Source organism: Anabrus simplex, chromosome 2 (assembly GCF_040414725.1).
Source record: "Anabrus simplex isolate iqAnaSimp1 chromosome 2, ASM4041472v1, whole genome shotgun sequence".
NCBI lineage: Eukaryota > Metazoa > Arthropoda > Insecta > Orthoptera > Tettigoniidae > Anabrus > Anabrus simplex.
This window is the reverse complement of record NC_090266.1, coordinates 922,162,461-922,178,145: the sequence shown is the minus strand read 5'-3', so window position 1 is coordinate 922,178,145 and position 15,685 is coordinate 922,162,461. Positions and strand designations below refer to the sequence as shown.

At 41.9% G+C, this 15,685-nt stretch overlaps 1 protein-coding gene across 2 annotated transcripts in view; it reads right to left on the bottom strand.

The window, feature by feature from the left end:
* Positions 1-15,685, bottom strand: part of LOC136863734 (uncharacterized) — a 112,328-nt gene that overhangs the window by 54,594 nt on the left and 42,049 nt on the right. For both annotated transcript variants that reach the window (XM_067140088.2, XM_068225878.1), the window contains exon 2: positions 1,760-1,832. In XM_067140088.2, the coding sequence (XP_066996189.2) occupies positions 1,760-1,832 (73 nt within the window). The remainder of the gene's footprint in view (positions 1-1,759; positions 1,833-15,685) is intronic.

Sequence of the window (15,685 nt, the reverse complement as noted above, 5' to 3'; positions counted from 1 at the left end):
CCCGGTCCAAGGCCCTTCAAGGGCTGTAGTGCCATGGGGTTTTTATCTCAGGAGAAACTATGCTAAAGCCATGGAATGTTGGTGTTATACTGTAGGACAAAGGCTGGATAGAAAACTGAGGAATCTGTGAACAGAAACAAAAGAAATCACCTCTAAAACGAAAGTATAAAGAAGGAAATGATGTTGTAGGTCAGAATATGTCTCGTAAGTTGTTGGTGACCGCTGATGACAGTGAAACTTCTTACTTCAACATAAAAATCACACGTGCTGGCCAGATTATAGTAACACTTGATTACAATATAGTAAATGATTGAAGAACACCCTGAAGTATCACCGACCTTAGCTGGAATTGAATCCGAATAATTATAAAAGGCCAATAGCTGGTGTATGCGTAGCGAACTGCCTCTTACCTGACTGTCCTGGTTACCATTACCGGCGAGTCAATGGATTTAAATTCTGAACTGAGGCCTGGAACAGAGCTCAGTGAGCCATGTGATACCAGCTCAGAAGCTGTCTGATACACGGCGGCAATATGGCTCAAACTGTCGTAACGCTGACCATACGGCGCTCCAATGTATGTAGGCCATCTGTCTGGCTAGCAGTCGTCTTGGCAGGTCATGGCATAAATGGTCTCTTGCGCCACAAGGATGAGAGGAAGGGAATTATTAACCGACTGCATCACTCAGGTTGACCGAATGACTGGAGAATGCAACCTTTCGCGAAAGATACAATTATCTTCCCTTTTTCCATTCTACTTCATCTTGAATTATTTTACGAGACACGAAAAACATGGACATCAGTCCTGTACATTTACACATGAGTGAAAAGTATCTGTTAACCTCATATGCTGTGATATTTGAAACAATGTTAGCAATTAGCGATTAGGACAGATCAGGTCCCACAGCATGCAAAATCTAGGTAAAACTGAAGAAACTGCTTTAATTACAGGAAGAGGGCATGTGCTCTGTGACTTTGGGCAGCAAATATCATTTCAGCAGTAGTGACGAGAAGGACGTAGCATAATGATGGTATTATTATTAAGCATGAGAGTTCAAGAAGAGAAATCTCTTTGCATCGAATCCGGCTGCTGCTAAAGAAGGTATAATCATGAATTATGATAGCTGTTCAGTGAACCTGAGATTGGTCAGGAAATTAAAACGAGGGAGGTCAGTTGGTTGGGCCATGAGTACAGGAGGTATGAAAGCGACCTTTGCAGGAAACTTCCCTTCATGGTAGGCTCCTATCTTATAGCATCAGAAGACAAGGACTGTTTCCAGGAACGTAGCGGGACGAAGTAGAAAAAGATATCAGAAGAGCAGAATTATGAGGCTAGAAGATAAATCACTCTGGATACAGAGACATGGGGGCAGCATTTTTGGGATTTTCAAGGCTAGAATCACGATGTACAACCGAAGGAAGAAGAAGAAGAAGAAATAAAGTAAGATCAATATTATTGAAACATATTTTAAGACATCCTCTTTTTCGGTTGTACAGACACCAATAAGTATGATAATCATGCAGTTTAGCCGTGTAAAACAACGATCACCAACGCAATCAATCATGAATGATTCGCCAGTCGGGTGGATGGTAGTTTTATGCGCCACACTGTGTATTCCCTGCCCCTAAATTCTAATGTTTGGCGAGTTCCTGAGCAAAGATATTTGAAAAGAGAAGGAAATAAATATACAACGGAGTACTACGAAATTCACACATGTTAGAAATTAACTCTAGTTAAATATTGCAACATTGCTAGACTCACCAGGAAATTCAGCCACCGCCAACAATTTGCGAACTGGGCGTGTTCCGAGGTCTCTCCAGAAGCGCTGGGAAACCTGTGGAGAAAGAAGAACTGGATTGGAACATGCTTGTCATCTCGGCTGTCCTATACACATGAACGCAGTTTCTGTACAAAACACTCCCAAATTCCTTGGCGGTCACAGGCCGGGGAAGACTCGCAATGCACAGAATGGATAGAGGTTGTTGAATTCCAGGAGACTAGGCGAGTTGGCCGTACAGGTAGGGTCGCGCAGCTATGAGCTTGCATTCAGGAGATAGTGGGTTCGAATCTCACTGTCGGCAGCCCTTAAGATGGTTTTCCGTGGTTTCCCATTTCCACACCGGGCTGTACTATAATTTTTTTGCTATTTTGCTTTACGTCGCACCGACACAGATAGGTCTTATGGAGACGATGGGGTAGGAAAGGATTAGGAATGGGAAGGAAGCGGCCGTGGCCTTAATTAAGGTGTGAAAATGGGAAACCACGGAAAACCATCTTCAGGGCTGTCGACAGTGGGATTCGAACCCACTGTCTCCCGGATGCAAACTCACAGCTGCGCGCTCCTAACCGCTCGGCCAACTCGCCAGGTGTACTTTAATTAAGGCCATGGCCACTTCCTTCCAATTCCTAGGCCTTTCCTATCCCATCGTCGCCATAAGACATATCTGTGTCGGTGCGACGTAAAGCCACTAGCAAAAAAAAATTCCAGAGGCGTAGCCAAGGGGGGATTACTGGGGGTTAAAGAGACCCCTCCGCCCCCCGTGGTAATTTTACAAATGAAAGTAAACAGAAATTGACAATAAACAAGTGAAATTCGATTAAATGAGTTGGCTCTTTTGAATATTCAGAGAACTGGATTGTAAAACTAACAGATCTCTTGAATCTATCATCTAAGAAACCTCGAAAGTTGGATTTTAGATTGTAATCTGAACATACCATTGAACGTAAAATTATTCACCATGATCACATTATGCTTGTTCTGTATTTTTTAATGTAAGATTTTGTAGTGTACTGGTATTGCAATCTAAATATTAAACATAATTCACTTGTATAGTGTCCTCATGACAATTATGCATGCGCGCATCACACACACACAAGCATCTTCATTATGTTCTATCATTTTGTAACTACGAGTGTAAACACCCTCCCCCCCACACACACACACCACTCGATCGGTCCTGGCTACGCTACTGTTCAATTCATCATCTCCGAATATATGTTCCAGGTTATGACTGTAAACAGTTAATTTCATTTATTTCGGTCAGATTATCCAAAAAATCCAGACTTCTGGAACATCGCATGATTTTGTTTGAGAGCCCTTTATCTATAGGCTACTAATGTTATAAAGGGAGAATGTTTTTGTTCTCGGTACACCGACGATGGCGACGATGGGATAGGAAAGGGTTAGGAGTGGAAGGAAGCGGTCGTGGCCTTAACTCAGGGAGTGTAGCTGTGAGTTTGCAGTTCGAGACATGGTGGGTTCGAATCTCACCGTCGGAAGCCCCGAAGATGGCCTTCCGTGGTTTCCCGTTTTCACACCAGGCAAGTACTGGAACTGTGCTATAATTAAGGCCACGGCCGCTACCTTCCCATTCGTAGCCCTTTCCCATCCTTGCGTCGTCGGAAACCTAAGGTGTGTTTGTGCGACGTTAAAACCACTAGTACAAAATAAATATACGTAAGTCTACACATGAACATCAGATCGACTTCTCCTTTTTTTTTGATTTTGTGACCAGATCTAATTAAGCATTGAACTTCTTTATCCATCACATATCCGTATTATTCCTGGCCTGACTCCAGTTTTCATCTGTCAAGAACGTCTTTTCATTACTTGAACACTTCCGTCATTATTGAACCTTGTTCTTTCACAGTTATCACGATCCAATTGTCCAGGTAACCAATTAAGTCTCCCATAACGTAACAAACGAACTCTCCAGTAAGAGTCGTTTCAAGTTTTATTTCCCTGAAACGGCAATTCCATTAAGCCTACATTGTATTTAAAACAAGTGCCTTTCCTTCTCACTATAGCAACACAAGGAGTGTTTCACTTTGCTTTTATTCAAAGCAATTTGCACTAGCAATTGAAAATAGGACGCGTATCGAATCGTTCAGATATTGCAATCAATGTCCACTTTGGTTATGTCATTTCCGTGGTATTCAATAGTAGCTGCTGTCGTCCGCATCCCTAGAGGATGCGATATTAAGTTACTGTAGAGTCAATAAACAAGTTATCACATACAGTATTTCAGTGAAGTATGGGCAAAGCCGTGGAATACGAGTAAATTATACCTTATAAATACATTAAATGTGTGAAGCATGATATCCATCTACGGACTCATATTTATGATAATATAATGTAAACACCCTATGCACCGCTAGATTGCTCTGGGATGTAGGCTACTACCATATAGTAAAATCTAAGGACCTACGGATCAATTGCGCCGGCCCCGCGGTGTAGGGGTAGCGTGCCTGCCTCTTACGCAGAGGCCCCGGATTGAAGTCCCCGCAGGATCAGTGACTTTGATCTGATGATTAGGTGGTGATTATTGTTTTAAGAGGAAGTACAACTAGGCGATGGTTCGAGGTCTACTCAGCCAACGTGATTACAATTAAGGAGCTACCTGACGGTGAGATAGCGGCCCCGGTCTAGAAAGCCAAGAATAACGGAATTCGTTTTACCGACCACACGACACCTCGTCATTTGCAGGCCTTCGGGATGAGCAGTGGCCGCTTGGTAGGCCAAGATCCTTTGGGGCTGTTGCACCGTGAGGTTTGGTTTGGTTTACGGAGCAATTGTATGCCTCACGTGTAAATATTGGAGATTTATATAGGGTTGCTATGTTTAAAAAGTGAAAATCCGAGACACTTTACTTCCGTCTTTAAAACGTGCATAATAAAAGGGAGAAAATTCATTAGTTAACTTCTTTGTATTGCAGTGTACCAAATATTTAAATTAAAACCCTGAAATTTCAAACAAAACATTTTAAAAAACGAATATGTGTTGAATGCATAAATAACTTAAATTACTGAAAAGTTTCTGCCCCGTTTTCATCACACTCTGTCCACTCGTAGGATTATTTAATCGAATCATGGATTTGTCGAAGTACAGTTTTGTCTTTAACTATCTTCTGGTGAAACTGTACGCACTATACACCGAAACAGTTTGTCTTACGTGGCACACATGCCTCAACAGTGTCAGTGTGCAGTTTATTTCTTTCGCCTGACCATAAGGAGTTCATAATTGAACTAACACGATCCACGGAGACATTGCTTTCGGAAGGAGTAACGACGAATTCTGCTACAGACGAGAATGCTAAAACATTGATTACTTCCTCATGAAATTTCGTGAAAATTTGTTCCCACTTATAATAGATAGACAAATTATGACTGGAAGTGGAATTCTGTATCGGCCACTTGGACTCTGTTACTTTTTCTACGAGTTTATACTGCTCAAAGTACTGGTCGTTGTCTATATGAATGACAGAATTATTTGAAAATCCACCAATGATGGTTTAGCTGGTTTACTTAGCTTTTGAGAGTAAACAAAGCCAGGATAAAGATACAATATACAAGATCTTCAACTGGATATTTTGAGACACACTTCTCGACGTAACTATTACGCATATCATAGAACACGTCAGTAGTATAATAGGCGGGTTCGGGCGCCACCTCCACCTCCGGCTCCCAGGGGCCTCCTCCACCGAAACCGCACTGCGGGCCCTCCCAGAGGCCTCCTCCGCCTCCGCCTCCCGAGGGGCCTTCCCAGAGGCCTCCTCCGCCTCCCGCGGGAAATTTGAATTCGTAAACAAAGCCACGTGCTTTTTGACAGCTGTCATCGACAACAACGCATCGCTAACCTCACTGCTGCCATCTTGACGGGCCTAAACCTCAGTGGTACCAACTTAACCTAACTACCGCGAGATAAACAAAGCCACGTGTTTTTGACAGCCACGTGCTTTTTGACAGACAACAACGCATCGCTAACCTCAGTACTGCCATCTTGACAGGCCTAAACCTCAGTAGCACCAACTTAACCTAACTAGCGCGAGATAAACAAATCCACGTGTTTTTTGACAGCCACGTGCTTTTTTGACAGCTGTCATCCGCCATCTTTAAACTACAGAGCACCGTGCTGCCCTCTTTATCGCAGTAGCTGCGAATTCGTCACCTGTCATCCGCAGCGCTGCCATCTTGGCGGGCCTAAACCTTAGTGATACCAACTTAACCTCACTAGCGCGAGATAAACAAATCTACGTGCAGCTGCCATCCGCCATCTTTAATCCATAGAGCACAGTGCTGCCCTCTTTAGCTACTTACCTTTGAAATGTGGTACGTCACAGCTGTCATCCGCCATCTTGTATCGCAAACCTCAGTGCTGCATTCTTTAGCTAGATACCTTTGAAATGTAGTGGCGGCAATTTGAAAAATTCTTTATGCTCTTGTTTGGAAACAAAGCCACGTGCTTTTTTGACAGCTGTCATCCGCCATCTTTAATCCAGAGAGCACCGTGCTGCCCTCTTTAGCTACTTACCTTTGAAATGTGGTACGTCACAGCTGTCATCCGCCATCTTGCATCGCAAACCTCAGTGCTGCACTCTTTAGCTAGATACCTTTGAAATGTAGTGGCGGCAATTTGAAAAATTCTTTATGCTCTTGTTTGAAAACAAACCTATGCGCTTTTTTTGATAGCTATCATCAGCCATCTTTAATCCAGAGAGCACCGTGCTGCCCTCTTTAGCTACTTACCTTTGAAATGTGGGGGTGGTAAATTCTACACGCTCTTGTTTGGAAACAAACCCATGTGCTTTTCTGACAGCTGTCAACCGCCATCTTTAATCCAGAGAGCACCGTGCTGCCCTCTTTGTGCCGGTGGCAAATTCCACGTGCCTTACAAACTCACGTGCTTTTTGACAGCTGTCATCCGCCATCTTGCATCACAAACCTCAGCGCTGTACTCTTTAGCTAGATACCTTTGAAATGTGGTGACGGCAAATTCTATGTGCTCTTGTTTGGAAACAAAGCCACGTGCTATTTTGACAGCTGTCATCCGCCATCTTTAATGAATAGAGCACTGTGCTGCTATCATGCGGGCAATTTCGTCAGCTGTCATCCGCCATCTTTAATCCACAGAGCACTGTGCTGCTCTCTGTAGTAGCGGGCAATTTGAAAAGTTCTGTTAGCTGTCATCCGCCATCTTTAATCAAGAGAGCACCATGCTGCCATATTTAGCTAGATACCTTTGAAATGTGGTGGCGGCAAATTGAAAAATTCCACGTGCTCTTGTTTAGTAAACAAACTCACGCGCTTTTTGTCAGCTGTCATCCACCATCTTACATCGCAAACCTCAGTGTTACACTCTTTAGTTGAAAAATGGTTGCGGATAATTTAAAAAGAAAAATTCTACAGCAGCCATCTCTCGACGCTAATTGCACAATATGGTGGCTATACATGACTCCTTAAAGGTGCTTATGCAAGATGATCGCTATACATAGGTTCTTATGAGACGCCCTTGGGATGCTTGCGCAAGATGGTGGTTATACAAGGCTCGTTATGAGACACCCTAGGGATGCTTGCGCAAGATGGTGGTTGCTCTTATGAGGCGGCTTAAGGATCCTTGCACAAGATGGCTAGAGACGCCTCCTAAGGATGCTTTCGCAAGATGGCGGACGCAAGATGGCGGCTATACATAGCTCCTTATGAGACAGCCTAGGGGATGCTCGCACAAAATGGCGGCTACTCTTATGAAGAAAGCTAGCTTAGAGACTACTGCGCAAGGTAACGGTTGCTGTTATGCATGCGGTGGAGAGCAAATTGAAATTCTATGTGCTTAATCAACAGAGCACCCTGCTGCCCTCTTTAGCTGAAATGTGGTGGTGGATAATTTGAAAAATTCTTTTGACAGGTGTCATCTTTAAACAATGACGACTATACATAAGCTGTTAAGACTTCATTATTCTCCTCCTCCTCCTCCTCCTCCTCCGCCTCTTATGTCAAGGCATAGCTTTATATCGAACAAGTTTAAACCTGCATCGCGAAGGCAAGCGTGTGCAGCGATAACATTATTGTACATGTTTAGACTTGCGAAACATAAGAAGAGTAAAATCAAACGCTGTACTCGATACAACATGTGATCAGAACATTGATTGATGTCTTCAGAACACAAAATAAGTGATCAAAACTAGAATCGAACACTGTACTCGATGTCGTTAACTTCAACATGTGATTAAAACATTGTTTGGTGTGTTCAGAACACTACATAAGTAGAATCGAACGCTGTACTTAATACAACATGTTAGGGGATACTTTTGTTCTAAGAAGATCAGATTGAAACATAACAAGACTAGAATTGAACACTGCACTCGATGTCGTTAACCTTAACATGTGATCAGAACATTGATTGATGTGTTCAGATCACTATACAAGTAGAACCGAACACTGTACTCGATACAACATGTTAGGGGATACCTTTGTTCTAAGAAAATTAGATTGAAACATAACAAGACTAGAATCGAACACTGCACTCGATGTCGTTAACCTTAACATGTGATCAGAACATTGATTGATGTGTTCAGATCACTAAACAAGTAGAACCGAACACTGTACAACATGTCAGGGGATACCTTTTTTCTAAGAAAATTAGATTGAAACATAACAAGACTAGAATCGAACACTACACTCGATGTCGTTAACCTTAACATGTCATCCGATACAACATGTTAGGGGATACCTTTGTTCTGAGAACATTAGATTGAAACATAGCAAGACTAGAATCGAACACTGTACTCGATACAGCATGTGATTAGAACATTGTTTGATGTGTTCAGAGCAAAAGTACAACTTCAATGATTTACCCAGTGTAAAAATCAAAAACACACACTGTGCACATATCGCATAGCTATCTCGCCTATCACTTGCCTAGTACGAAAATCAAAAACACACTGTGCACATATCGCATAGCTAACTCGGCAACACTTCAAATGATTTGCTTAGTGCGAAAATAAAAAAATCTATACCGCGTAGCTAACTCGTTCACCGCACTGCTAAGACGCTTAGTAATTGCAAATACACTGATATATGTCATGCGCAAAACAAGAAAGCAGACTGCGTAGCCAACTCGCTCGGTCACTCGCTTAGTAATTGCAACACGACTAGAACACTGAGTTTGTTTACTAAACAAGAGCACGTGGAATTTTTCAATTTGCCGCCACCACATTTCAAAGGTATCTAGCTAAAGATGGCAGCATGGTGCTCTCTTGATTAAAGATTGCGGATGACAGCTAACAGAACTTTTCAAATTGCCCGCTACTACAGAGAGCAGCACGGTGCTCTGTGGATTAAAGGTGGCGGAGGACAGCTGACGAAATTACCCGCATGATAGCAGCACAGTGCTGTATTGATTAAAGATGGCGGATGACACCTGTTAAAAAAGCACGTGGCTTTGTTTCCAAACAAGAACACATAGAATTTGCCGTCACCACATTTCAAAGGTATCTAGCTAAAGAGGACAGCGCTGAGGATTGTGATGCAAGATGGCGGATGACAGCTGTCAAAAAGCACGTGAGTTTGTAAGGCACGTGGAATTTGCCACCGGCACAAAGAGGGCAGCACGGTGCTCTCTGGATTAAAGATGGCGGTTGACAGCTGTCAGAAAAGCACATGGGTTTGTTTCCAAACAAGAGCGTGTAGAATTTACCACCCCCACATTTCAAAGGTAAGTAGCTAAAGAGGGCAGCACGGTGCTCTCTGGATTAAAGATGGCTGATGATAGCTATCAAAAAAAGCGCATAGGTTTGTTTCCAAACAAGAGCATAAAGAATTTTTCAAATTGGCGCCACTACATTTCAAAGGTATCTGGCTAAAGAGTGCAGCAATGAGGTTTGCGATGCAAGATGGCGGATGACAGCTGTGACGTACCACATTTCAAAGGTAAGTAGCTAAAGAGGGCAGCACGGTGCTCTCTGGATTAAAGATGGCGGATGACAGCTGTCAAAAAAGCACATGGCTCTGTTTCCAAACAAGAGCATAAAGAATTTTTCAAATTGCCGCCACTACATTTCAAAGGTATCTAGCTAAAGAATGCAGCACTGAGGTTTGCGATACAAGATGGCGGATGACAGCTGTGACGTACCACATTTCAAAGGTAAGTAGCTAAAGAGAGCAGCACTGTGCTCTATGGATTAAAGATGGCGGATGGCAGCTGCAGGTGGATTTGTTTATCTCGCGCTAGTGAGGTTAAGTTGGTAGCACTAAGGTTTAGGCCAGCCAAGATGGCAGCGCTGCGGATGACAGGTGACGAATTCGCAGCTACTGCGATAAAGAGGGCAGCACGGTGCTCTGTAGTTTAAAGATGGCGGATGACAGCTGTCAAAAAAGCACGTGGCTGTCAAAAAACATGTGGATTTGTTTATCTCGCGCTAGTTAGGTTAAGTTGGTACTACTGAGGTTTAGGCCTGTCAAGATTGCAGTACTGAGGTTAGCAATGCGTTGTTGTCTGTTAGAAAGCACGTGGGTGTCAAAAACACGTGGCTTGTTTATCTCGCGCTAGTTAGGTTAAGTTGGTACCACTGAGGTTTAGGCCCGTCAAGATGGCAGCAGTGAGGTTAGCGATGCGTTGTTGTCGATGACAGCTGTCAAAAAGCACGTGGCTTTGTTTACCAATTCAAATTTCCCGCGGGAGGCGGAGGAGGCCTCTGGGAAGGCCCCTCGGGAGGCGGAGGCGGAGGAGGCCTCTGGGAGGGCCCCCAGTGCGGTGGCGGTGGAGGAGGCCCCTGGGAGCCGGAGGTGGAGGTGGCGCCCGAACCCGCCTATTATACTACTCACGTCATTTTGCCGTGAAATTTTAGTTCCTTAATATCGCCTTCTTGTAATGTATCAAATAAGGACTCTCTTTCTCTGGGTAATGTTCCATTTTCCTCTCTCGATTCTAATCAATAAGTCTACTAATCACAGAAAGAGATCCAACCGCTGTCACTTTTCACTTTCAAACTTCTTAATACACTTCTTAATAACTGATGCCATACAAGAGAAGTGTTATCGTAAAATAATTTTTATAACATTACAGTGCATGAATCTAGTATATACAGGCTGTATTATAATTAATAGCCCAAACTGAAACAGCTGTAAGTACGCGATAATAGAAGCAAAGAAGTCTTAGTAAACATGGGTCCTTAAACGAACCGTTTGCGAGATAACTTAGAATTTATGGTTACCGGCCACCACTGACTTGACTGTGTGTAAACATCATCCTAGTTAGGAAAAGGTACCAATAAAACATTAAGAAAAGTTATTAGATACTTTGGTAAAAGTACAGTTGTTTCAAATGACCAAGAAAATGAAATCACTTTTCGTTGGCAATGAAACAACACACTCCTACAAACACAGGAACTAGTAAGTTATAAAAACAGTAACGTAACCTTAGAACCCCTGTCTATGCCTGGTAGGCTGTACATTGAACCTTCATGAATTTCAGAATTTCAGATTCTTCCATAAATTGAAAATAAAATTGTATGAAATGAAAGAAAAAGGAATTATTTTCAGTTTCTTTCCTGCTGGACGGAAACCGAAGATTACTTTCGCGATGCTGGGACACAGATCTCGATTACGGTACGGTCGGGGAAAATATGGGACGTATTCGTAGATCTCATTCTGCAACGTGCAATGATCAAGACAGAGATGATTTCAAAGAAAGGGTCAATTACGAATGTAATTTTACTCTTGTATGTACTGTATGTATGTAATAATAATGTTATTGGTTCTGCGTCCCACTAACTACATTTTGGTTTTCGGAGACTATGTATGTTGAATATTCAGTCTGAACACTGTTTGAATCCTCAACAGATTCACCATCAACTGTCATACATAGCCTAGGTATCACTGAATAATCCTGCAAGAAATGTTATGAGTGATATAGTTTCCAGTTACTTTCCTCACGATCCAGATAAAGATGATGACGATGTTACATATGAGTTAGCCAATTCCACTGATGTATCATTTATCCCGGGGAATAACAAGATAGGTGAAAAAGTTAAAGTTCTCAGGGTAAGCATTTTTTGTTTTTAAACAATACTAAATCACCGATTAACCAATTGCTGCGTTATATAAAACAGCTTTTTAAATCATGTATTTGGTTTGATTCAAAACATTAATGAAGTATGTGCTTTGGATATTGAATGAAAGTGACTTGTCCTACGGTATACTGACCAGGCATTACATTTTGATGTGGATCGGTCAAAACCAAAGTGGTGTAAGTCACATTTGTGTATTGTTAACTAGTAGTATTTTAACAGTTCTCTTAACAAAGGCGGTTATGTAAATTCACTACCGGGCAAGTTCGCCGTGCGGTTAGGGTCGCGCAAATGTGAGATAACATCCGGGAGATGTTGGGTTCGAACCCCACTGTCGGCAGCCCTGAATATGGTTTACCTTGGTTTCCCATTTTCACACCAGGCAAATGCTGGGGCTGTACCTTAATTAAGGCCAAAGTGACTTCCTTCCCTTTCTCGAGCCTTTCCTATCCCATCGTCACTATAAGACCTCTCTGTGTCGGTGCGACGTAAAGCAAATAGCAAAAAGAGAATGTAAATTCACCACCAATATTATTCATATACAAGATAGTAATGTCCACGTCCATAATAACAACTAAATGTATAATACTGAACCCATGACCTTTGTGCCCTAAGAACATTATGCATAAATCGACAATCATTTAAAAGTTGGATTCTTGATAACATGGATTTGACATGTGACGAGGGGGTGATTACCTTCGGTCCCACGCTCTGGGGTACGTGACGTCAGCCACACGTGTCAACGGCGGAAGAATCTCAAGTCATTTTTGTGAACTATTTCAAAGCGCGTGTACATGGCGTGAACCAAGCCAAGTCAAAAAAAAAATAGTGCCCATCAAAGGGGGTCAATCATCTCACAAATCGAACCCGCATACATTTTAAATGTCCATGAACACTACCGCCAGAAATGTAGCAAGCATGTAGTCACTTTCAAAACTCTTGAAATTACAGTTTAGGTAAGTCAGAAAATTTATAGAAATTTTCTTGGCGGCAAAGGGAGATATCCGAAGAGAGGGGGTAACTGCTATAAATATGAAGGGACGCCATGACGAAGTCTCCTTCTCCGGCATTTGTGATACAAAGCGGACGAAACAGTGTTGAGCTGCTCTGCGAAATCAAACCAACGAAAGTAGACTGAGTTCAACTGCAGATTTTAGCCATTGTGGCTAGGTCTTGTCTCCATGAGGAGATAGTTTTCTTGAGTGAAATAATTGTACCAGATAGGACGGTCAAAGTACTGAATAAATTCTAATGTGATTAAGTATTTCGTGTGCGGAAATAATTATAGTCCATCGTGTGCGCTCAGCAAACAAGTGAAGAGTATTTTCTTTTTTTTAATGCTTTATTCCAGGAAACCTGAAGAACTATAAAAATGGTTTGTAAAGCCATGAATGTAAAAATGGCTAAATAAAATGCCAGGGTCTCAGGTGAGCCCTATGACGAACAATGGTGTGACTACATGAGGTAGATGACTTTCCATCTTACTACCTCTTATATCTTTTCTCATGATCTCTAAAAGTGTATTTGAATGGGGATGTACGACGCAGTGGTCACCCCTACTAAGTTTTGTAAATGTGAGAATACGACTAAAAGAGTTATTTGTTTTATTTTCCACTTGGATAAAAACTTTTTTTTTGCTAGTTGCTTTACGTCGCACCGACACAGATAGGTCTTATGGCGACGATGGGATAGGAAAGGGCTAGGAGTGGGAAGGAAGCGGTCGTGGCCTTAATGAAGGTACAGCCCCAGCATTTGCCTGGTGTGAAAATGGGAAACCACGGAAAACCATTTTCAGGGCTGCCGACAGTGGGGTTCGAACCTACTATCTCCCGAATACTGGATACTGACCGCATTTAAGCGACTGCAGCTATCGAGCTCGGTGGATAAAAACTTTGAAGTCTTGCGAGTGCCGTATAATGTTGTAAAAAGTTATTGAATAGGGTTTCGAAGTGATATCACGTTCAATGTAGATCGTCATCCGTGTGAGTGTACTGCCTATATTTTGTGATGTCAAATTAAGATGTTCATTCGACGTAAAATTTTCTGTCTGCAATTTGACGTTAATAATAATAATCCATGGTTACTCATTTTCAATCGAGTGGAAGCGCGCTGTCGGGTGAGAATCTAGGGTGATGAATTTGGTCACGGAGAGAAACGTTTTTCTAGGCCCATTTTAAACTGTGTCTGACTGACAATAAAAGATCTAGTAGAATGTTTCAGTCATTTTGTTCGTAAAAATCAAGTTATTAAATACGATATCCTTTATGCGAAGTTATTCATGATTAATGCATTGTGCGATATTAGACGTCGAGACTTCTAGTAAGGATTTTATTCCAGTTCTTTGTCGATGATAATTGTGGAGCTGGGAAACAGAGGTTAGTTTTGTTGATATGAGATTTGTGAATCAGGTTGGACCTGTCATTGAAGCCGGGACATGGAAGCCCGAGGAATGTTTTATATGAGTTGAGATGAGATGTGCGAATCAGGTTAGAGTCCTGTCATTGAAGCCGGAACACGATAGCCCGAGGTATATTTTATAATGTTGGGAATGGAAAGAAATTCATAGAAATCCATAGCGGTATTAATTGACGACGCGTATAATTAGTGTGGGCATCTTGAAGCATAATCTGTGCATTTTGTTGGTTAGAATATCGTATTTGTTTAATTATGTCGGCAGAGTTTAAAAGGGAGCATTTTGAGAAGTCAGTCACGTAGAACGAACCGGGTGTTTCACATCACTTGACAAGCGGACTTGGGGGTGAGAGTCCTCAGCTGATAAGGGGAAAACAGCGGGGATATAACGGGTCACGCGTGGAATTGAGATTGTACTGTATTCTCGGCCGGGGAAAACGTTAAAATGCTGGATTTAGTTGAAATTCATAGCCGGTAATGATCTGAGTATTGTGAAATACTGTAATTGGGGACGTAATGAACATTTGAAATCACGAACTTTGAGTATAAGGAACAGAGTAACCAAATTCAGGGTTGTCCAAAATATAGAGCGATGGTTGTGATGATCGGTTTGTCTGTGAGGGGTGTGCAAAATTCATAAATGGTATTACGAGATATGACATCGTAATTATATGGCGAGTTGTTTGGTTTGTACGTAGATTATTAGGATATCCAAGTGTTAATAACGGTTAGGACTAGATTAGATTTTAAAGTGTGAAATCATGAGACAAGATATATAACTGGACATGAATTATGTAACAATTCTTTTCCAGCCAGACAAACATCACAATATTGAATTCACATCACAGCTGCGTAGAAATTTGTGAAGAAACCAGAGTCCGCGGAGATAAAATTTACTGTTCTTTAACGTTTCGATAAATCATTTAAATTTATTTAATTATTAAATTCAGTGAAACCGCATTTTGAAATAACTTTAATCAAGCGAATAACTTGGAGATGCATTCTAGAAATTTTAGTTTGTTTTCTGGGGAATATTAAAATGTAAAGTAACGATTAAGGGGACATATCCGAAGAAAATGGATTTTACTGCCACAAAGTTTGTGAGCATTGCTATTGTTGTAATTATTGAACTTTGATTGATTGAGCAGTGAATGTGCTGGCGATAGTAAAGTGGAAACTTTGGTCATCAACCGATGTAACTTAATTGTGTTTAGCCTTCAGCCTAGAAACTTGGAGGGTCAGGGGGTCATCAACCTCAGTGACTTAGATTAAGGCCATATGCCATTATAGCCTCATTTCCTTGCGGTCATCATCCACAATGACTTTAAAGTAACTTATAAGATTAGATGTCGGTCCATGACATAGACGCAGGTCACATCGATTCAATTAAGGGTCCATGCCGTAGAACCACTGTGTGGCACACACCAATTGG